General features: G+C 25.8%; 2 protein-coding genes across 5 annotated transcripts in view; both read left to right on the top strand.

Moving 5' to 3' along the window:
- Nucleotides 1-730: 730 nt before the first annotated feature.
- On the top strand, nt 731-14,012 carry LOC111619169 (low-density lipoprotein receptor-related protein 1-like). 2 transcript variants are annotated; one of them, XM_023360861.1, is made up of 13 exons: nt 731-1,037; nt 1,138-1,262; nt 1,337-1,456; nt 1,546-1,782; nt 2,059-2,263; nt 4,257-4,467; nt 4,614-4,803; nt 6,481-6,595; nt 6,669-6,745; nt 6,837-6,915; nt 6,994-7,123; nt 8,682-8,694; nt 12,789-14,012. In XM_023360861.1, exons 1-13 carry the CDS (start codon nt 886-888, stop codon nt 12,815-12,817), a joined length of 1,683 nt encoding a protein of 560 aa, XP_023216629.1. In that variant the 5' UTR covers nt 731-885; the 3' UTR covers nt 12,818-14,012. The 2 variants fall into 2 exon arrangements, with proteins under 2 accessions (XP_023216629.1, XP_023216628.1); XM_023360860.1 differs by lacking the exon at nt 8,682-8,694 and having other exon boundaries at nt 732-1,037; nt 12,789-14,010.
- Nucleotides 14,013-15,313: 1,301 nt separating this feature from the next.
- The window catches only part of LOC111619168 (inversin-B-like), a 32,721-nt gene continuing 24,966 nt past the window's right edge, over nt 15,314-23,068 (top strand). For 2 of the 3 annotated variants that reach the window (XM_023360857.1, XM_023360856.1), the window contains exons 1-3: nt 15,395-15,506; nt 16,042-16,168; nt 18,669-18,927. In XM_023360857.1, the coding sequence (XP_023216625.1) occupies nt 15,466-15,506; nt 16,042-16,168; nt 18,669-18,927 (427 nt within the window). In that variant the 5' untranslated portion in view covers nt 15,395-15,465. Of the gene's footprint in view, nt 15,507-16,041; nt 16,169-18,668; nt 18,928-23,068 lie in introns of all 3 variants that reach the window. The other variant, XM_023360858.1, reaches the window with a different exon arrangement.

Below are 23,068 nucleotides of genomic sequence, written 5' to 3'. Positions count from 1 at the left end.
TTTGCTGTGTCTCTAATGTCTTATCTGCAAGCACCTAATGTCAAGAATAGCCAAATTGGCACTCTGTATATTATAATTATTGTATGCAGTTTTTGATGAATGCGATGTAGGATACAAGAGTGATTCCCCCTTTTACCTTCCCTTCCTCTTCTGAACCCTCCTACCTGTCCCCTTCCTGTACCCCCTTCCTCCCCCCATCCTTCTCTCTTTATATAGGCTAAGTCTTTTGACAGCCTTTTAATCTGTAGTACCAGTCAAATGAGAACAGCCCAGATGGAGGGCAGTTTGGAAAAATGATCATTCTGCTTCCTCCAGCTCTGGCCTTTCTCAAAACCTGTAGCTTGTGTAATTAATGTCTTTGACTGCACTGTACAGGCATGCCTAATGTTTGAAGATCTCCAAACAGCAGATTCATTGAAAATTCTGAACATAGTGAGCCTCTGTAAGTCTTTTCATATGATGTAAGTTAGTAATTTTAAAGCACTCTTGTGGCATTATTTGGTATGCAATCAAACCGTAACTGTAATCATTTAAATACTTGCTCAATACATAGCTATATCGCAGGACAATTCTATGTGGGCATGTAAATTTTTTGTCAATGAATGTATGAACTTTTTCATAGGACCAGATCATTTTATGTGACAAAATAACAAAATATTATATTTATGAATTTTTATTTTAATGTTTATTAAATTTGTTAGTATAAATATAAAATGTTTCCTTTATTTTTGAAATTCTGATCTATTTGTTAGGTATCTATTTTGGAGTGATTCAGGTTCTCAAACACGAATTGAAAGGTCATTGTTATCAGGGTCACAAAGAAAAGTATTATTTTCAACAGATTTATTACATGTAAGTTCAATTACGGTAGATCATGAAGAAAACATGATATATTGGACAGATTCTGCATCTGGTATTATAGAAAGATCAAATATTGATGGTAGCAATAGGCAAGTTATTCTCTCTCAAAAAGAAGGAATTGTATCTTATCCAGTTTCTGTTGCTGTTAATACAAATTATATATTTTTTGCAGACAGGTAATACATAAAATTTTATAACTAAACTATAGCTTTTATATATTTTTTCATTCATATTATCATAATTTCAGTATAATTAAATATATTTAGTTTTTTGCAGAAGTTATAAAGATGGATCTATAATACAAGTGAATAAAAATAATTTTAGTGATTTTAATGTTTTAAAACAAAATTATGGAAGAAATATTGGAAAACTAAGAGTTTTTGATAAAAGACTTCAGAAAGGTAAAATTTAAATAATATATAAATTTAATTCCATAGTTCCATTTTCATTAAACTTTAAACTTAAACAAAACTAGGTACCAACGTCTGCAAGTATAGAGGAAGTTGTGATCATTTATGCTTGTATGAAGGCAACAATAAGTATACTTGTGCTTGTTCTTACAGTAAACTTGGAACAGATCAGCATAGTTGTCTAGGTTAAAATTTTTAAAGACATTTTTTATTAATTTAAATGGTTGAAAACTGAAACAATATTTTAAAATAATTATATCAATTTATTTTTTAGATTATACACAGTTAATGCTCATGGCTGAGAAAACTACAATAATGGCATTGTCTCTTGATGATCCAAATTCTCTAAATCCTCCAGTACCAGCTATAGAAGTTGGTCATAATATAGAGAAAATTATTGCTCTTGGATATGATAGATATCAAAAAGAAATCTTTTTTAGTGATTTATATGAAGAGCCATATTTATTTAGTATTAAATTAGATGGAACTGGATTGCGACCTCTCTTAAAAGGTAAAATTTTGTTTAATTTATTTTGAGATAATATGAAAGTATAATTTACTGAAATAATACTGACCTCAAAACTATTCATTTAATCTTCAATAGTTTAATTTATTGACATATATGTTCTGTTTTATGTGTACATTGGATTTTATCCGTTACTAATTGACATAATAGATATAGCAGGAGGTATTAGGAAAAGAGATATATATTATTTTAAAAAATTAATGATTTTTTTGACTATATATTTATAATTTGATAAAAACTTATGTAATAAATTTATTTTAGATAATACTGTAAGATGCATAGAAGGTTTAACTTATGACCAAATCCATGGAGAACTGTATTGGACTGATAGCGAGACACCTTCTATTTGTCGTTTGCGAGTGGAACAACGTGGTGAAATACAACGGCAACCATTTGAAGCAGAAATTATTCTTCTATTAGATAATGATGACAAACCACGAGGAATCACTTTAGATAGTTGCAATCTGTAATGTTAATTTTATTATTAAATTAATATAAGTTTTAAATTAAAATAATTTAACTTAAATTTAACATATAGTGAAATCTTAATTTAAATTACAATTACAGATATATAATTTATAAAAAATTAGATGTTTAAAATTGCATAAAATGCAGACTGTAAAACTGAATTTTCAATTCTAATTTAATAATAAATGGATAAAGAAACATGAGGAACACAAAAAATATATTTTACTATCACCAATTGAACAGTTTTAAATATGCATTTTTACAAATTTAAGAAAGATGAGTATAAATATATTAAAATAAATGTTATGATCTTAACGTTTATTTATTTATGGGTCAACATGATGAATATTTAAATATAAAATATATATTCAAAAGCAAGCAAGTTAAAAAGCCAATTCTAACTGATGAGAGAAACAATATTTAATACAGTTTTGAGTGAATACTAAAGATATATAGTTAATACAGTTGAACCTGTCTATTTCAAACATGTTTATCTCAAAAACCTCTTTATCTCAAAATTTATTTTTTTCCCTTCATTTTCAGCCTGAATTCAATACATTTTCCATGTTTATCTCATATAATTTCCTCCCAAAACATCTATATATCAAACTAAGGACTGAAGTATCAATTATAATTTCAAAGCTCAGTGACTATTTTGATAGCATAAATTGCAGTTGATAAATATCTCTTGCAATACAGTAATACTTGCAATTAATGTTGCTATTCTCTGATTGGCCACAAGCTTGGTTTGGTTTATTTGTTTACGGAAATTTTATAACTCTTGTTATAAATCGAGACGAAGACTATCATTACACTTGTTGCAAATCTATGTACATTTATGGTGCATAAATAAGAGGAATGTTCTAAGTAATTTGACTAACAATGGTTTTTTTTTATTTATTTTTAATTAATTGTAAATAACAAAAATAAAAATGTGCTATAACCAATAACTTTTATTACTGTAGAACTTCAGTTTTTGTTTGATTTTTGAAAAAAGAAACAATTTTTCTCTACATTTATTCTTCCCTACTTCTATCAGATATAAAACTATAAAGCGATAGAAATAATGAAATTTAATGACAAACATGAGAAGATATTTTAGATTAAATAATAATGAAAAATAAGCTAAAAATTTTACACTATTTTTATTATGTCCAGTATTATTTTTAATATTTTTTATCCTTATTTCTTAATCTTTAATTAAAACTCAATCTTGATAGCAGTTTCTTGGAAAATTAAAATTATAAGGAAATCATTAGTTTTATCTGATTTGAAACATTTGTATTAATCATAGAAAAATGATATCCTTAGACATCTGCATTAATGAATCAAAATATTTTTTATGATTATATTATGCCAAAAAAAAGGTGGTGAGAAAGATATGTTATGCATATGAAATGTCTTAATATGTGTATATCAATAATATCGTAACTGTAATGAGAAAACATTATGAATTAATTTTTGAAATTACTAAAATTTTTGGCAATTTTTAAGTAGTAAATACTACTGGATATGGGTTGATCACAATGATTGTTTTAAAAATTCTATTATATTGTTTCTTTTCAAACTTGACTTCCAGGTTAAAATTTTCATAGAATTTTTTATCTTTATTTTTTAATGTAGAAGATATATTTCAATTAAGCCTGTAGAGAGAATCAAAACTGATAATTTGTTTATAATTTACAAAATATGTGTTTTGAAAAAGAGAAATTTTATTTTAACTTTAAATTGCTTTTTCTAGTGTAATTTCTGAGAATACTTTAAATAAATCAATCATAGTAGTAGAGAAAATGTTTCTCAGAAGAATTTTTTCTCTAAATCAACTTGAACACTTGAAAATGGTAGTTTAAAATTTACATCGATCTAATATCTTTCTTATACTGTATACATCTATAATATATATAAATAATATCTAGTAAGCTAGTTTTATTTGTATAAATTATTTAATTAATTAGAAATAATAATGTAAAAAATGTTTTTTTTTAATTCAGGTATTTGTTTTGGACAAATTGGAGAGAAGATACACCCAAAATAGAAAGATCTTATTTTAGTGGTGCTCAAAGAGAAGTAATCGTTTCTGAAAATATTATAAGACCAAATGGTTTAACACTTGATCTTTCTTCAGAAACATTATTTTGGGCTGATGCTAAAAAGGATGGTTATGTTATTTGGAATTGTGATATTGATGGTTCAAGAAGAAGGGTAAGCTAAACTATGAAACTATAGTTAAATAATGTTTGTGTTTGAAAATTAGATAGAATGTTATTTTTTTAATTTTCAGCTTAAAATTACAGCTAAAATTTTGTATAGATTGGCAGAATACAAATACATTTATTTTATTCTTGTAGATTATATCTGAAGGAACAGGCCATCATCCATTTGATATTGTTGTTCATGGTAGTTTTCTTTATTGGACTGATTGGGAAACTGGTGCTTTGCTACAAACAGAAAAATCAACTGGAAAAGGTCCTGCTATTATAAGAAGTAATTTACAACAGCCAATGGGTCTTTTTGCTGAGTCGTCAACAATTATGAAATGTAATCCAAAAGAATTTGACAAATTTTTCTTTAAGATTTTGAATAATTTCATTATTAAAATTCCTGAGTTACAGATCAGTCATAAAAATTTATTGTGAATAATTTAAATTACAAAAAGCAGGGTGTTAGGCTTTGAGGTTTAATAAAAGAAAAGAGTATAAATTGAAAACTTAACAACTTTTTATTAAATTAAATTATGTCTTCTAGTATGAAAACTTCTGGCAGAATTTTTTTTACATTCAAACACACTTCAAAAGTGCACCAACAGTGATGTAGCAGATGTCCAACTTGTATTCCACTTCAACTAAATATTTATTTATTTGAAAACTTCATACATAAAATTAATTTTTAGGAGGAGGGATAACATTAATTATTTCGGTCAATAAATTATATTTACACCAAATAGACTCAACTGAGTTGATGGAGAATGGTCCATGAATTCTATCTGCTGGATCTTTACAAATAACATTATTAGTATAAAGTACATTATTAGAAAGTGTCCACTTCAACTAAATATTCAATAGCACATGAGATGTAACTTTATCAATAGTCTGACAGATTCTGTGTCAAATCATTCAAGTTATGCATAGATGTATGATACACTTGATTATTTACAAAATCCTAAAAGAAAAATTCCAAGTGAGGGTAAGAACCAATCTACCATCTGAGGAACTCCATTCATCAATTGTTTTATCTACAGTAAATTGCAAAGTAGGGAGGCAACATGTATTATTGAAAAATGGTTCCAGGAGGATGTTAGGGCTAGCATAAGTTGCAGCATGTTAAAATAACTTGTTCCAGTCACTGTGGCCCTTAATTAACATGCACCTATTTTGCCATTCTGTGCATTTGCTAGTCACTGCAGAGACAAGATAGTATTTCTCACAAATGTCAACATAAAATACACACTGAATTCTAGTCTGATACAAATACAATGCAAGTTATGAATTTTTTTTATTAAACCTCTAAGACAGACAAACTGAATTCAAGTTTTTGATAAATCTTTATGGCTGGATCTGATGATATAACAACTTTTAATTTGGTATAAATATTTTAAATTAAATTATTAATTTAAAACCCAAGAACTTAAAACTATGCATATAATATAAATTCTTTAAATTATTTATACTTTTAAGTAATCACTCTTATAAATATTCAAAATCTTATTAGATATTCAGTTTCTTTTCATTAATTAAGAAAAACTATTAGATAATTATCTATACTTATTAAGAAGAAACTATTACAGAAAATACTACATAGTGAAAATAATTAGCTTCATAAATGACATAAGGATACATGTTATCTTATTAAATAAATTTTTTTGAATTTTATATAGTGGTTTCAACATGTTCTAATATAGATATACATTTTTAAATTTCATATTTATAAAAAAAAAAAAAATAGCCAATTATCTTGAATTGCCCGTCTCTAAGACGTGTAGTAAAAAAGATTTGTTAGTCAGTTAAAGTAATTTCATGCTTATTTTTAGCTTCTGAGATTAGCTTATTGTAGCTAATCTCAAAAGTGTATTAAATTAAGATAGTCTGAAAATATTTTTCTGAAATTTTAATCTTATTAAAATAAAAAATTATTTCTTAAAATTAACTTTTAGAATTACAGAGTAGCCTTTATATATATGAAATGTTTCACAAGTAAAATAAAATAAATTTTTTACAGGTATGTCTGTTGTAACAGAAATAGGATCAAAAACATCTTTTCCAACAAATGATTGTTATGAATACTGTCTTAATGGAGATATATGCAATCCACAAAAAGAGAAAAAACAATGCTTGTAAGTTATTTATTATAAAATTACAAATTTGAATTAAATATTGATAATTTATATGTAACAATTATTTTTAAAGTTGTGCTGAAAATATTACATCTCAATGTGGAGTTCATATAGCTTCTGAATCGTATTCTCATAATTCTGAAATAGCAAGTAAGTGTACATAATCATTTAAGAAATATTGAAGAAAATTTCTTTATTAATTTTTATTAAATTATTAATTATTATTTAACTTTTCTTTCAGCTTTTTCAATCATTTTAATAATAATCAGTATTATATTAGTGTTGATATTTATTATGGTTGGCATTACACTTTACCAAAGGTAATTTTTTTACATATATATAGATTTTTCAAACAATAATTGAATTTAAAAGTTCTAATCATTTGAATTTTCTTATAGGAGACAATGTCAGAATCTTCATCCATTTTTCAGTTTGCCTTTTATTAAAAGATATGCTCATCCTTATACTGGGAACTGTACAACAAATATGACTAGAGAATCTTCATTTTGTAATGGTAGTTGTGAAGAGGTAATAATACATTTTAAACATTTAAATCATATCTTAAACTAACTTATGAAATATACATTTAATTATCTTATTCATATATAAAAATATTAGTAATTAGAAATTGTACATTTTTGCTTTCATTTTGAAAATTTAAATGTAGTTAATATTGATTTAATTAGCTCCGATTTGTTTATCTACAAATCAAACTGATTATATTTTCAATTAATATCATTTATTTCAACCTATACATTCAAATAAAAATAATATTTTATACCAGACAAAAGATTATTGAATGAGAAAATGAATTGAAGAGAGATTTAATATTCAGTAATGCTTTATAAATTTCATCACTTCACTAGGTTTTTCATAATTGTCACATATGATGTAAGTTAGTAATTTTAAAGCACTCTTGTGGCATTATTTGGTATGCAATCAAACCGTAACTGTAATCATTTAAATACTTGCTCAATACATAGCTATATCGCAGGACAATTCTATGTGGGCATGTAAATTTTTTGTCAATGAATGTATGAACTTTTTCATAGGACCAGATCATTTTATGTGACAAAATAACAAAATATTATATTTATGAATTTTTATTTTAATGTTTATTAAATTTGTTAGTANACATTCAAATAAAAATAATATTTTATACCAGACAAAAGATTATTGAATGAGAAAATGAATTGAAGAGAGATTTAATATTCAGTAATGCTTTATAAATTTCATCACTTCACTAGGTTTTTCATAATTGTCAATAAAAATTTTATTTAAAATTAATTTTGATTGTAATTTTTAGTGATAGATATTATACAGCTACAGTAGAATCCACTTATTGTTATCAGTCATTTAATGATGATAGAATTAATACTTTCCAAAATGTAAGTTAAAATACATTTATAAAACTTTGCTTATTGTAACCAGAGTTTTGGTTATACTTATTGTAATCTCCAGAACATTTAAAATTCAGTAAATATTTGCTGGATTTTAAAGGTTTTGTTTACAAAACAGTAGCCAGGCTTGAATAAACATTTTTATGCTTCATTTTTGCACCATCAATCTCAACATTTGGCTGATAATGAACAAACTTTACCAGTCAACATTATTAGCCATAATCTGCACTTTAAGTATTAAATGTTTTGTTTAAAGAATTAATTATTCATTAATTAATTAATTATTGCTTTAATTATTACTCACATTAAAGTGAATTAAATCTTTGGTATTTATTACTTCTTATATAATAGATGAATTACAACTAATTAGTATTAATTGTAGTTAATAAATATTTGAAGTTATACATTTATTTTTTTTTATTGTTTTAATATGTCTTTTTAACATCAGTGAATAAAATCAAAATTTTCAGTAGCTGTAGTATTATTTACTTAATCTGCTTAATGTTATCAATCAATTATTGTCATTAGTTAATACAGGCAAGTCTCAAAGGGATTACAATAAGCAGATTCTACTGTATTTTCAAAAATAAATGGGACTAATTTTTCTTAAAGTTAAATTCCATAGCTTTGTTGATTTTTAAAATTTTTATTAATTTATTTAACATGCTAACATGGATACAATATAGTTCAGAACTGAGGGTATGTACAGATTTTCATTCAACAAGTAATACTTTACATAGTTTAATATAGTTACTGAAAGTTAGACTAATTAGATTATTGCATAATTTGTTGACAGAATAATCTTAAATATACAAGGTTACCAAAATGCTGTAAAAGGAGTCTATAGCTTTAAGAATATATTAAGCTAATATATTAATAAATAGTAATACATTTCCTTAAATCTAAATTGACTGAATACTGTGATAAAAATAAAATTGATAATTAAGATTTTTTTTCTCTGCATTATATACAGAATTTGTAAATTTCAAGAAAAACAAAACTAATATCTACAGAAAACAGATTGGAAATTTATTTAGTATCAAAGTTTATACTGAAAACTGATTAACTTTGTGTTCACTCTTCCAATTATTTTAATTGTAACAAAAATTATTTTGTTTCACTAATAAAGTATTTACATTAAATTTATTTAAAGAATTTTAAATAAATTTTATTATAATAGTTTTTATCTTTAATTATTTTTTGATAGATGTAAAATATTGACTACTCTTTCATATATTAATAAATTATGCATATTCTTGTGTAAGAAGAATATATATTCAAATGAAGTTTTTATTTTATGGGGTTACTAAGAATACAAATGAATAAAAACTAATAATGAATTTTTATTATTCTCTTATATGTAAAATATGTAAAATTTAATTGAACTTTACATAATAATAAATTAATACAATTAGTATCTAATTGTATACTTTAAAATTTGCATTAAAAGTTAAATAATACTATTAAATATTTATGTTTAAAGAATTTTATTAGAAAATTTTTTCAATAAGAAAGTTAAACAGTTAAATTAAACTTTATGGGTATTAAGTTTTTCTAAATAATCAAGTGGTACAAATGCTAATTGTGTGGAAAGAGTTGACAATTCATAACTGATTTGGTACCAAAAACAAATATGACTGATATAACTAATTACATCTTTCCATATACTCAACATTCAGAATTGAAAATTGAAAATAATAAATTCTAAATATGTATTATTGAATTCTTAAGAAATCCTACAAATCAATTTTAAATTTCAGTCAATTTTAAGATTTTTCTATGAACTTTCTTTTTTAATAACTGGATTTCACATATTAATTGATATGTAATATAAAATTATGATCTTCAGTAAAATTCACATATGGTTCTGTTATCATGTCTGATTAGATAATCTATTTTTCAAAACAAATTACTAATTTTATATAGTTTCAAACTTTTTTAGTTTATGTAGTAAGTATCTTTATAAGAATATATTAAGCAAATACATTGATGCCTTATACTTCAAATTTAATTCATTCCAGGATGCCATTTGAACTCTGAATTCTTTAAGTCCAAATCAATTTTTCCATTAGAAATAATGGAAAGTGAATTAATCCATTTTCAGATTCTAATGAATATCCATTTTGATAAACTNAACACGTAAATACCGTGTAATAAAATGAAAACTGTATTTACTGGTTACACACCATCAACTTTGACATCCACATTTGTATTATTTTGAAATAAGTTCCTTTTTCACCTCAATCATTGCTACAACCTTCCACTTAGGCTTTGTTGCTTCCATACTCTTCTTGGATACCATGGTTAATAGGTAGGGATTATATATATATAGCACACACTGAAAACATTCAAGCATAATGCAAGAGATACTTTCTCAGTGAGTGTGAGAGACAACTTGAATGCACAACAGATGACATTTACACAGCGAGCACATTTTTCACTCTGCTCACAATTCACACACAGAAGCAGTGTTCTAACTCCAGATCAAATTTCTTTTGAATTTAATGCTCAAACTTGTGAATGCTTGAAGTGAGGTACCACTGTATTCATGAATTCGATAGATTATTGTAGAATAGGATAATTTTATCTATTAAAATTAGATATCAACAAAAATATTGGCATATGATTCTAGTCAGTTGATAACATTAATGTTCTGCAAAATTGCAATTAATATAGAAACTGAAAATACTAAAAGGAGAAATACATTGAAAAATAAGGCTTGGGGATTAAAAGAATGTGTGAAAATGTGGTTTCATTTTCTAATCATATAAATACATTGTTTATTTTATCTCAAAGGTTGAAAAATTATTATAACTTGCATGTGCTTATTTATTCTTTTTTAAAAAAGGTGTAATTTTTGACTCTTGCTTTTATTTTGGAAGTAATGCAACAATTTCCAATAACACAACATGCATTCTTTAATTCCTCTCAAATTTTTGAAGTTATTATTCAGAAGGAATTTAAACATAGTTAATCTTGATGTACTTGCACTAAAATGACAAAACAGACATTTCATTTTATCATGGGTAATAGAACTAATCAAAAGGGACATTCTTTAGTGTCTGATTCTGCAGTCTCAATGAAATCCCAGTATTTTTTTTAATGGTTAGATCTCTTATAATCTCTGCAGCTTTTGTTTCGTGGGATTAAAATGCTAGTGCATTTCCAATTTTGCTTTGTGTACTTAATGTATGGTTGACTCATTTTCAACACAAAAATGAGAATCATAACTGTTGATATATTTATCTTCCTGTAAACAGTCTCTTGAAGATGAAATTAAAATTCTAGTCATCGCTCTCTTTGGCTTTATTTTGTCATTAGTCTTTTTGTTTGTATGACATTGCAGATTTGTAAGGATGAAAGAAAAGTTAATTAAAATCTGCTTCTAAAACAAACTGCTCACATTTACAATGCATACTAATTTAAAACACATAGTTTACTATTCTTATAAGTGTTGAAGTAACTCAGGGAACTATGAAATAGTATAGAATAGCATACATAGTCCAGTGATGGCAAACCATTGGCCTGCATGACAGTTTCAAAGTATGCACGTTGAATGTTCAGAAGGTATTAGGTTTAGGTGTTTCTGTCTGATATTAATTTAAAAATATATTTTTACTATACAGGTAATTTTCAGTTAAATAGTCTGTAAATTTTTCTTAAAATGAAAGTTTTGATATCTTATTTTTTAATACTAAAAAACTTTCTCTGTATTCAATGTAGATAGATGAATTAAGTGAAAAATTGTTATGTTGTTATGCATTCATGAAATGCAATCCCTTGAATTTTAATTTCTTTCTAAAAGATAATTGGTTTTAATTGACCTATTTCTTTATTTTTATGCATTTCTCTGGGAAACAGTCTTATATAAATTACAATCACAATGTACTGTACATAATGAATAAATAAGTTATAAGATGATAAAAAAATTTATTTTATGTATAAATATATTTTGATTTCATATACATATAAGCAGTAATTTTTATTTTCTTATAAATACTGTAAAATTTCTCTAATTCAAACGTATTTAACTCTAAGAAAATGAAGCACTTGGTATGTCTCAATGGAATAGCATAGGGATTTAATATCTCCAACTTGAATTTCTTAACTGAAATTTTCTCTAAGTTGAATTTTTTTATGGTCTGCCGACATGGATTTATATTACTTTCAACTTCCCTGACTCAAATTTTAATATTTATTCTATCCAAAGTTATCCTAATTATTGAATTTCCATGAAATTTTCAGACAGTTAGTTGTAGCTACTCTCCAAACAACAATTTTCAGACAATCTTCCAGTCCAAAACAAGAGGTCTTCTCTCTTTATCTCAACGAGATATACCTGTAAACTGTTCAATTCCATTAGTTACATTGAACATTTTGCTGAAAGGTATTACACAGCCTATTTAAAACAAAAAAAAATTATCAGATTCTTTATATAATGCAAGAAAGGTAAAAGTACAAATCTATTCAGAATTGGCATTTTTTTACTGTATTGTCCTCTAATGAAGTTTTTTCTGTCCCTTGGAACTTCAAGTTAGAGATGTTTTACTGTATATATATATATATATATTGAAATTTAAAGTTGTTCAGGATTAGAACATTAAAAATATAAAGTTTCAATTAAAATTTTTGAATTTAAGATTAAACCAGAAGTTTTCAAAAGCATTTTGTTTCGTTCCTTAACCCCTTTTTACTTAGTTTATAACTAAGTAACATATATTACAATTTTTATATGGAATTATTTGAAATATTAACTATAAATTAATAAAATTATGTTGTTTTTATTTCCCTAGGAATTCAGCTTGACCAATCCACTGTTTGATAGTTACCAGAGTAATAAACTGCATGAAGAGATTTTCAAAATAACTGTTCCTTATAAAGAAGCTGCATATATAAATGAAATCAATGTTTAGATATTCTATTATTTTGTGATTTTACTTTTAATTATAGCAAGAAGAAAGGCTAGATGACTGAATTATTAGAAAAATTGCTCAGACTGTAAATTGGTGCCATAGAAATTAGCATCATACTCTTCAATGGAAAAGGTGAAGATGAGCCACACTAATTTGCACGTAAAAAATTTCGGCACTAGATACAGCATTACTCTATATTTAAACAATCACTGTAAATTAATATATAATTCTAAGTCATACACTGACTATTACAATTCTGTATTAAATTTACAGGAAATAATTCAATTGGTGCTGTATTTGTAGCTTTGTACAGTATCTGTACACTATTATTTAGTGATATCTAGGAAGGAAGGCTTCTCTTCTATTAACACTCATTCCAAGAAGGAATAGTGGATTTTATGTAGAGAAGAAGTCTTTACTGTTTAAATTGTTGAAAATTCAAAACTTTAATATTAAATTGGAAAAGTTAGATTTACATTGTTCAAAGATCAAAACATTTATTTATGAAAGTTTAGTAAACAAATATTACAACTTCGTTTTTATTTGAACCTTAAATATAAGGTATTATATTCTGTTTAACGAAAAATTTATGTATAATATATCTGTGATTTTTAACTATTTAACCAAAAGTAATTTTTTTTTTTAATTATTTTAGAATTATACAAATATGTTATATCAGATAAGGAAGAACCTTCATCTGTCACTGTGATTTATATTATAGAAACCAATTTTTGTGAATTCAAACAGATTGATTTAGAAGTACTGGGAATGCAAACACTCATTTTAAGGAGAAATAGTGGTTATTATGCATTTCCAGTTCTTCTATCAATATATTTAATGCAAAAAAGTTTTTTTTTACAATTGATAAATGTTATTTTTAGAAGTTATTTACTAAAAAATAAAGTGAATGTTTAATTTGTTCACAATTAATGCATAAATACTGTATGTTTAAATTTCAGTCTGTTAGAAGTATATGAAAAATTATTTATTCATAATGTAATATGTCTGTCTTTATAATCGAAAAATATGCTTAATTGATATAATTTTCTGTATAGTTTACACAGTACACATGAAATTACTATGTAAACAAAATTTAAATACAAACTTTATAGCATGTTGATTTTTGTTTTATTTTAATGAATTAAATATATTTAAAAATACATTTCAAAAACTAAAGGAATACGTAAATATATATTTAATAAAATTTAAAACAATAATACGACAGATATTTTGTAAATTTTCAATTATAATAAAGAATTATTTGTTTTGAATGATGCGTCTGTAAAATATACCTATATAAATATATAACTTTCCCGTCGCCGTGTTAAATGTTAATAATCGCTGAAAAATTATAATTATTAATATCATACCGACAAAGAATTTTATGCTATTAAGTAATTAAAAAAAAAAAAAAAGTCGATTTCTATGGCTTGTATTATAGTCACGTGATCAAAATGGAGGCAAGTCCGAATGCGGATGGAGACGTGTATGAGGTTGTGGATGATTCTCAACCGGATTTATATTACACCGTTGAATTATTAGATTATTTGAACGGTGAAACCGAAATGGGCATATCTCCAACAATTACTTTACAGTCTTTCGATAATCTAATGGAAAATCCTATCGAGGATAACGTTGTCGCTAATGGTCAAACGATATCCGAATCGAATCTTAGTCAATCATCAATCGGCGATCAATCGATCAGTTTATTGGATTCAATTTATCCGGAAAATGAAAGCCCGCCGTTAAAGAAACGCTTGCAAAACAGAAATGCTGATGTTAAAATGATGAGAGCGTGCGAAAGAAAGTTAAAATCAATCGAATCGCGACTAAGAAAACAGACCAAGCATCGCGCTAATTCGCGTTTAATCGAAATGCTGAAGGAGCAGTTAAATTTACTGGAAACTTTAGAAAAGTCAGAATATCTGGAAACTATAAGCAAAAAGAAAGTTTCGGATTTAATGAAATTCCACGCTGATTTATGCCTTCGATTATCCTCTTCCGAATTGGAAAATCGTAAAAAGAAGAAGGGGAAGAAGAAAGTAGAAATCCGAGATGATAAGGAAGCGAAGAATAAATTAAAAATCCCCTTAAAGGCTATTAAAGTCCGTTTAATGAGCGATAGCGATGTTTTTCCCATAGATTCTCCGTCGTACAATAACATTTGGTCGGACGATATCTGGAATGACCCGACTCGTCTACTTAAAGCTATGGAAAATGTAGATCGTTGGTAAACATTGATATAATTGATCGTTTCTGTAAAACGTTTACAATGCGAAAATAAATACGCAGTTTAATAAATATTATTTATTTATTTTTTTTAATGTGGACGAAAATTTAAAATGGAAAAATTGTCTAAATTCACGTGGTTGCTATGGTTATGAAAAAAACATGTCTGGTGACGTCAAGTTAGTATGGTAGTCATGGTTACCTCGTATCGACAACATCGCGTAGTTGGGATTTCGGATGGCAATTCGGTCACCGACGAAGGAATAGCCAAAAACATATCAGGTAAGCTATTTGATAACGAAGGACGTGCGTCAACCTTGTAGTCAACATGGATGACGTCACGGTTCAAAGGCGACGGAATCATCATCGGTAAGTGAAATTACCCGGTCGATAAACGTTCATTTATTTAAAAATAAGCAACTTTTTTTTTTTTAAAAAATGTCGGATTGTCTTACGCTATTATGACGTAATTTATTACAAATTTATGGATGAATGCGTTAACATCGAAAGTTAAATGCATTATCCAACTCGTTTCTGTCTTACAACAAGAATTTCTGCTCAAATAAGACAGAATAATTAATTAAGCGCACGATGTAAATGAATTAGTAAGCCGAACATGAGCTGTGTCGTGGAGAGAATTAAACATGCGAGTAGCACGCGCATCTTCCCGTAAACAGTTATAATTGTGTAAGCCCACATTGTTGAGGAAAATAAATTTCTCATATATCATCCCGTGGTAATTAAATTTATATCATTGGAATGAGGCTGCATACCCGTAATTAAGGAAAGAACAATTCTCTATTAAACTTAGCAGGCGTATGAAAAATGATTCTCGTGGGATTTTACTTTCCAATTACTCAAAGTGAATTCCATTAAAACTGATCGGGTTGTTGTACCTTTTTAGGTTGCTTCACTCTCGTGTTATGGATCTACCGCCGAGCCAACGACCCATTTCGGCTGGTTTAAATTCGTTAATGGTCGCTTGTCAACAAGGCTTGGATCATGAAGTTAAAGCTATATTACAGAGGAAGGTAGGCGATTGTTTATTATTATTATTATTATTATTATTTTAATAATACAATTTCGCCGAAGGAAACTCATCATTCGTTTTTATTTATATTGTTACTTGCCAGTTACAATTGCGAGAAAAGTTTATTTTTCGATACTCAAATTATTAGAAGTTTCATAAAACAAGTGAAGTACTTGACACGAGTGATTTAAGAATTCGTTTCTAAGATGGTCTGTAATTTAAAAAATGGAAGTTAATGTCATCTTCATTTCCTTACGTAATTAAATTTTATTTTAAAAATTGTTAGGGTGTAACGGCATCGTTATTATCGATTTGCTTGTCCTTGATATTGCTGGGTGTGGACACTTATGACCTAATGAAGTGCCCCACCTACGAGCTTATAGTGCATTCTGTTGCTTTTCTTAAATTACATAAATGGTTTTGAGCTTCCCAAAACAAATCACCGTTAAATTAATTCTACTTTAATTTATAAACATTTACATTTTTCTATATATAATAATTAAAAGTTTATTTACCTCACGATTTCTGTCGAGAATTCGGATATATTTTTTTAATGTTAAAAAAGTTTGCAAGCATTTAACTTTAACATTTAAAAATGCGACTTTTGTATCTTTACTGTATTATTACTATTGTTATTACATATATATAAATACTATTTTTATACTTATTATAAACTGTAAAATATTTGAAGTCAAATTTAAATTATGGAATACATTTATTAAAATAAATAAAAGTCTGTAAATATAGCTGATGTCGTTTTTACACGTGGAACTTGTAAACAAAATTTAGTAGGACCTCACCCTATCGATTATAAAACTACAATGAATATGCTATTTAAATTAATGCGGTGTTGGAAAGACTATATTTAGTTCAGTTCTATGAAATTAGTAATAGATTTTTAAAGTATAGCTTAACCTTCAAAAATTTAAAAGTTTAAAATCAATAATAATAACAACTGTTATTATAATAGTAACAACCATTCAGTTCCTTAAAAGAATATACTTGTAGAACCATCAGTTAAGATGGTTGAATTAATTTCTAAAATTATATAATTCTGAATTTCACTAAAATAATATATTTTATATAAATTCAATGAAAAAGTGATCATTAAACGAACGCATCAAAGCTTTTTTTAATTATGTATGATCTAACAAAATGTCCTGCTAGACCATAAAATGAATTCCATCTATCAGCACCACTGAACTGATATATATTATTGGAGTATAAAATTAATTATCTGTCATTCGAAAATTGAAGGACAGTTTTCTAAAAATGAATGAATATGGTTATTGAAATGTTAAGTTAAAATATTTGTTGAAGGTGGATTATCTGAAAAATTATTACAGTATTAAATCATTTTTTTTTAGAAAGTAGCAGTCTTTTGTATGTTTAGGGACGATGCAAATTACAATATTTGTCATTTCGCTAAAATAATTTATGTTATTATGAAGTAAAATACCAGTCGACCCCCCTATAACACTGTTGATAATTCCGTTTTATATGAATCCCATGTTGTACGAGTCACTTAGATTTTACAAATACGTGAGCCGTTCACAACCCGGCACATGTATTTGTAAAATCTAAGTGCCGGGTTGTGATCCAAATACATGTGCCGGGTTGTGAACGGCTCACGTATTTGTAAAATCTAAGTGACTCGTACAACATGGAATTCATATAAAACGGAATTATCAACAGTGTTATAGGGTGAGGGGTCGACTGTATTCTGTAAATCTTAATCTCATGTTTTCTAATCTTTATAAACAAGGTAATCAAATCAAAATTGATGAGAGATATGGACCATATTTTAATTTTTATAAAGTTTCGCGATAGTTTTATTTATTAAATGAATACGACAGAAGATGTAAATACTTTTACATAACCTCTTATTACTAAAATAATTTTAAAACTAATAATAAAGCTTTAATTTTAAATTTTTATAATGCTATGCTTTATATTAATAATAGTTACAAAGTTTACTTCAATGTCTAATAAGTAATTTTTCTAATTCTTTTTGGTTTAAAGAATCGTAATAAAAATATCAAATTTATAGATTTTGATTTTTTATGAAATAAAAAGAATCATTTTATTCTTGATATTTTTCAGTTTAAACAAATAAGGACATGTTAAAGAATTTTTTGAATAAAAAGTCAATCATAATATTATGCAATTGAGAGAAATTTCAGTCGTTAACACTTGAAAAATCAAGAAGAGCATGCATATTCGTGATTCTTCACAATCCAGAAAGAAATTTATAAAATCTAATTTACGTCTATGCTAAAAACACAAATATTAGTAATATGAATCGATACACGATATCGTTGATTATGATGTTATCACGCAAAAGATTAAACAGAATTTTCCATGTTTATAAAATATTGTAGCGTTTAAAAATAACATCAAAGTTAAAATAGAAATTTGCTGAATTTTAACATTAAATAAATTAGATCTTGTTATAAATCAATATTTAGTTTTCTTATTTTGGTAAAATTAAATCGTTTCAGCCTTCGCTGATTATCGGACACGATCGTACAGGAAAGACTCCTCTTCATTACTGTGCAGAAAACAGAACTTTGGCATGTGCTGAATGTATATTGACTGCTGATCCTACTTTAATAAATGTTCAAGATGAGGAAGGTTATACTGCTTTGCATCTATCAGTTATTAGTGGCAATAAAATGATGACGAAATATTTAATTCGGAAAGGAGCCGATATTAACTGTGTTGATAACGAAAAGCATTCTGCTATCCACTGGGCTACGGGTAAGTTTATAATTGGATGTTTTTAATTCTTCCTGTACTATAGATACTAAAAAAATCCATTCGGGCCTGTCACGAGTTTGTCCAGGTCTGTAATAAACGACCGGATATTCAGACCACGGGAGGAACAGGACTCGAATATGTCGTGTTCTGTTCCTCAGACAAGACCCGAATCGGACTTCTCAGAACAACAGTCACATGTCTTAATAGTCTTGGCCATTTCTTTTGTCTAATTTAAATGTTAATATTATAGACACGATGTTACTAATAAAATGAATATGTTATGGTGCTCTTCATTAAAAAAAAAAAAACCTCTCTAAATAACGAACAAAATTATTTAATTCGTAATGATTAAATTTTAATAATTATCTGCAAATCATTTAGTATGTATATCAATCCAATAATATGTTTTTTATTACATCATTATATTGGATTGTCAAATATATTTTTTCGTTTTGGTTCTTTCTCAAAACTTTAAAAAGTCGGGCCAACAAAACATAAACTTCTGATTGTATTTTCTGTTTTAAAAATTACTTAAATAACAGAAAAATGAAGTTGAAGAATATAGAAAACCGCTAGATAATTTTGAGTTGGTAAAGATTGCTGACATTGAGAAGGAGTTTTAATGACTTACAGATAGAAATATTCAGAAACAGTCCCTTTTTTTTATTAACATATTGTGTTAATGTTATTGTTGCCTTGTACTAATCCTAATTTAAACTATTTGAACCTAAAAATAATTTTAATCTATTGCATTTTCTTTTGTAATTAAATCTAATGATTATACTTTATTTTTTATCATGCAAATTGAAATTTTATTTCAAAAGTTAATAATAATGAACAAAATAATCTTTTATTAATTTGATTTAAACTATCAAATTAATAAAATACTCTTACTTACTCTTAATAACTATCACAGTAAGTAATTTTTAAATATAAGAAAATATTAATGAGATAATCACAAGATGGATTATATAAATAGCTTAATACATTAATTTATTATAAATACAAATATATTTAAACTATATTACTTTGGCAATAAGATATTAATTGATAAAAGTTTCTCAGTTAAAAAAAAAAATAACCAATTAAGGGCATATAGTATGGACAAACTTTTCTTTTGTGGAAAGTTTGTCTAATAAATTTATATCTAGTAGACTAATCATTTAAAAGGAATGTGCCTGAAACTTCAGAATTGAGATTTAGATTCTCTTGATAGAAATTTCCATGTTGTTATCCATATATATAGGCCTATACAGTAAATAGATTGTTATAAATATAAATTATTTTATGTAAAAACAATTACAATGCAATTATGATGTGCACGGTTTTCTTGTATGGTTTATAGTTCATTTTGAAATAACGCTTACGTATAATACTAGTAAATAATAATAATTAACTAATTTTTATGCATATATTGGGATTTAAATAACGTGTTAGATATTCGTGCATAGTAAAATTAGTTCATAAAGCGGTCCTATAATTGAAGAAGTCAAAAAATCTTAATGATTTAATACTTGCACCTGTATTTACTTTTATACTTGTTATCTATATTTTCTCTCTATTGTTAAAATAACTTTCAATTAAATTTTCACGAAAAATCCAAATGAAATGTTTTGAAGTTGTTAGATAGTAAGTGTGAATTTTCCTTGTAAATTTAATTTAATCTTATTTTATTTATGTTAATTATATACTTTACTTTTAAATTTTTTGAATAAAATAATTCTAAAAACTGTCAAATTTCTGACAAATTGTGTGTTGGCGGATACATCCTTCCGATTATAAATGTATTTTAATTTGCTCACGATTGCATTGTATGGGCGGTATTTACAGAGTTGTGATATTTTCTTGAGTTTGAACGAATATTTTTTTTAATTATCTTTTTCTATTTATAAGAGAAATTTACAAAGAAATTTTTACAAAGTTTGTTTATTTTATGCAATATTTTTTTTAAATTTTTTAAAATTTTTTCACAAGCAATTTTCATCTTAAAGACTTTCGAAACATTTATTTTCCCATTTTTCGAAGAATTTCTGGATGAAAACTTTATGAAATCGAAGTAACAAACTGTCTCACGACGAAAGAGTTAGATAGATAACAACCAGCGGCGCCCGCAGACTACACAAAAGGGGAACACAACTTATAAACGTGCCCTAGTGTCCCAATGTACGGATCCCCCTTGTAGCAACAAATTTCTGCGAATATGGTCGTCGTGAGGCACTTATTACACTGTAAAAAAATTCATTAGGAATTTCTATTTTTCCAAAATCTTGTACTTACTTTTAGTTCAGATATTCATAATTTCTTTTTATTAGATTAAAAAGCTTAAAGTTACATACTGAATTAATTAAACGAAATTTATCAGATTGTTTAAAATTTTCTTTCATCAGTATTTCATATTTAATTTATTTTTCTTAACATTCTTTTCAAATTTAAGTACAAAAATATCATTAAGAGCGCTTTCATAGAATAAAGTATCGAAAAACACAGTATTCTGTTATTTTCTTTTATTGTACTATTTTTCTAATCGTTTTATAACTTCAAATAAATCATATTAGCAATTGATATATTAAGAATAAATTCAAATTCGATATCCCTTTTAATATAATTAAGGGAGTCGTGATTTTTTAATTTTGACGTCAAATTCTTTTCTTGATGCTTTAAGGACACCTTTTTAATGTTTAGATTTTCATGTAAAACTTAATAACATAATCTTTCTATAATATGCAATTTATTAATTTATGATAATATAAATATTTTTTTAAATTTTTAATAAATAAAATTAAGAATAACAAAAAAAAATTGATATTATTTTCAATAATTAAGAAAAACACAAAATGATTTTCAAAGTTTAAGACTTAAATATTCTTTAGACATTTTATAAAATTTTCATATTTGAAACTTTATTGTTATATAGTAGGTAATTAGGGTGAACATATACTATTTAAAAACGTAGTGACTTAATCATAGAATCTGTATTCTTTTACTGTATAATCGATTTGATAGATAGAGTCCCATTAAGGACACGAAAGCGGAATTCCTATAAAACAAAACAAAGCATCATAAAAATTCTACCAAACATCAATAAATTAATTATAATAATGAGCGAATTTAATTTTCAGAATTTATCTAATATTTTTAAAAGTGGTTTCCACTTGTTTTTTCATAATTTTCTAAGCACAATAATAATAACTTTCATTATCTCTTCTTCGTTCCGTAAATTATTTAATTAAACCAAATTAATAATAATTAACACTAGACTATTTATTTAATGAGGTATTGTGTTAAAGAATATGCAATTTCCATTACTAATTTTATTCAAGTTTATTAACGTAGTCGAGTTATTACATTTATTATTATAGTATCGCTAACTTAATAAGATATATGTAAATGTATCTATATTGATATAGTTCGGTCTTTAAAAGTTTTAGTATGTATGAATTGTTTTAAGTTTGTAGTTGATAATGATCTAAAACTTCAGTGTACACGCAACGACATTTTTATCATGTGTTACTATAATTAACATATTTGAAAATAAAGTCTTTTTTTCCTTATTTATCAATATTTCAGAGTATTGTTAGAAAGCATCGCTATCAAATTCTGTATATTGATCAATTTTGTTGAAGATGATAAAACTTTGAAGTAGTTTCTGAATCCCCCTTTTTTTTAAACTTTAAAACAAAATTAAATAATAATTGTGTTCTACATTTGTTATTGTTTGACGAGGAATATATTCCAAACGAAAAAAAGAAAATTAACACGCTACAAAACAGATTAAATACTGATATTATTTTGTTTACAAATTCCATTTTAAAATAGATAAATTATTTCCTTCTGTACATATACTGTACTTTATACAGAAAGAATTTTTTTAATGCTATTAATGTTAAGAAATATTTCTGAAAAAATTGAAATATATCTAGAAAAGTTTTCTAGAAGAACTTATAATTTTTATAATTAGATTTAAGTCTTATAGGAAATTAAAATTTTAATGTATTATTGCCAAAAAAAAAAAAAATTGTAAATAAATTCATATTAATTAATAATTTACTTCTTTCAACAACTTTTTAATAAACTTAGTGAGAAATATTTTATAAACTAAATTTATTTATATAAAATTATTTAATTATAATATTAAGATCAC

The sequence above is a fragment of the Centruroides sculpturatus genome, unplaced genomic scaffold, assembly GCF_000671375.1.
Source record: "Centruroides sculpturatus isolate CEXI.00-Female unplaced genomic scaffold, Cexi_2.0 scaffold79, whole genome shotgun sequence".
In the NCBI taxonomy this organism is placed as follows: domain Eukaryota; kingdom Metazoa; phylum Arthropoda; class Arachnida; order Scorpiones; family Buthidae; genus Centruroides; species Centruroides sculpturatus.
Note: the sequence above shows the minus strand (reverse complement) of the source record. Positions and strands in the feature narration are given on the sequence as shown.

Coding starts and splice junctions, on each gene's coding strand:
- LOC111619169 (XM_023360860.1), top strand. CDS start 886: ATGATATATTGGACAGATTCTGCATCTGGTATTATAGAAAGATCAAAT. Junction 6,596..6,668: donor AAAGAGAAAAAACAATGCTT/GTAAGTTATTTA, acceptor TTATTTTTAAAG/TTGTGCTGAAAATATTACAT. Junction 6,746..6,836: donor TCATAATTCTGAAATAGCAA/GTAAGTGTACAT, acceptor CTTTTCTTTCAG/CTTTTTCAATCATTTTAATA.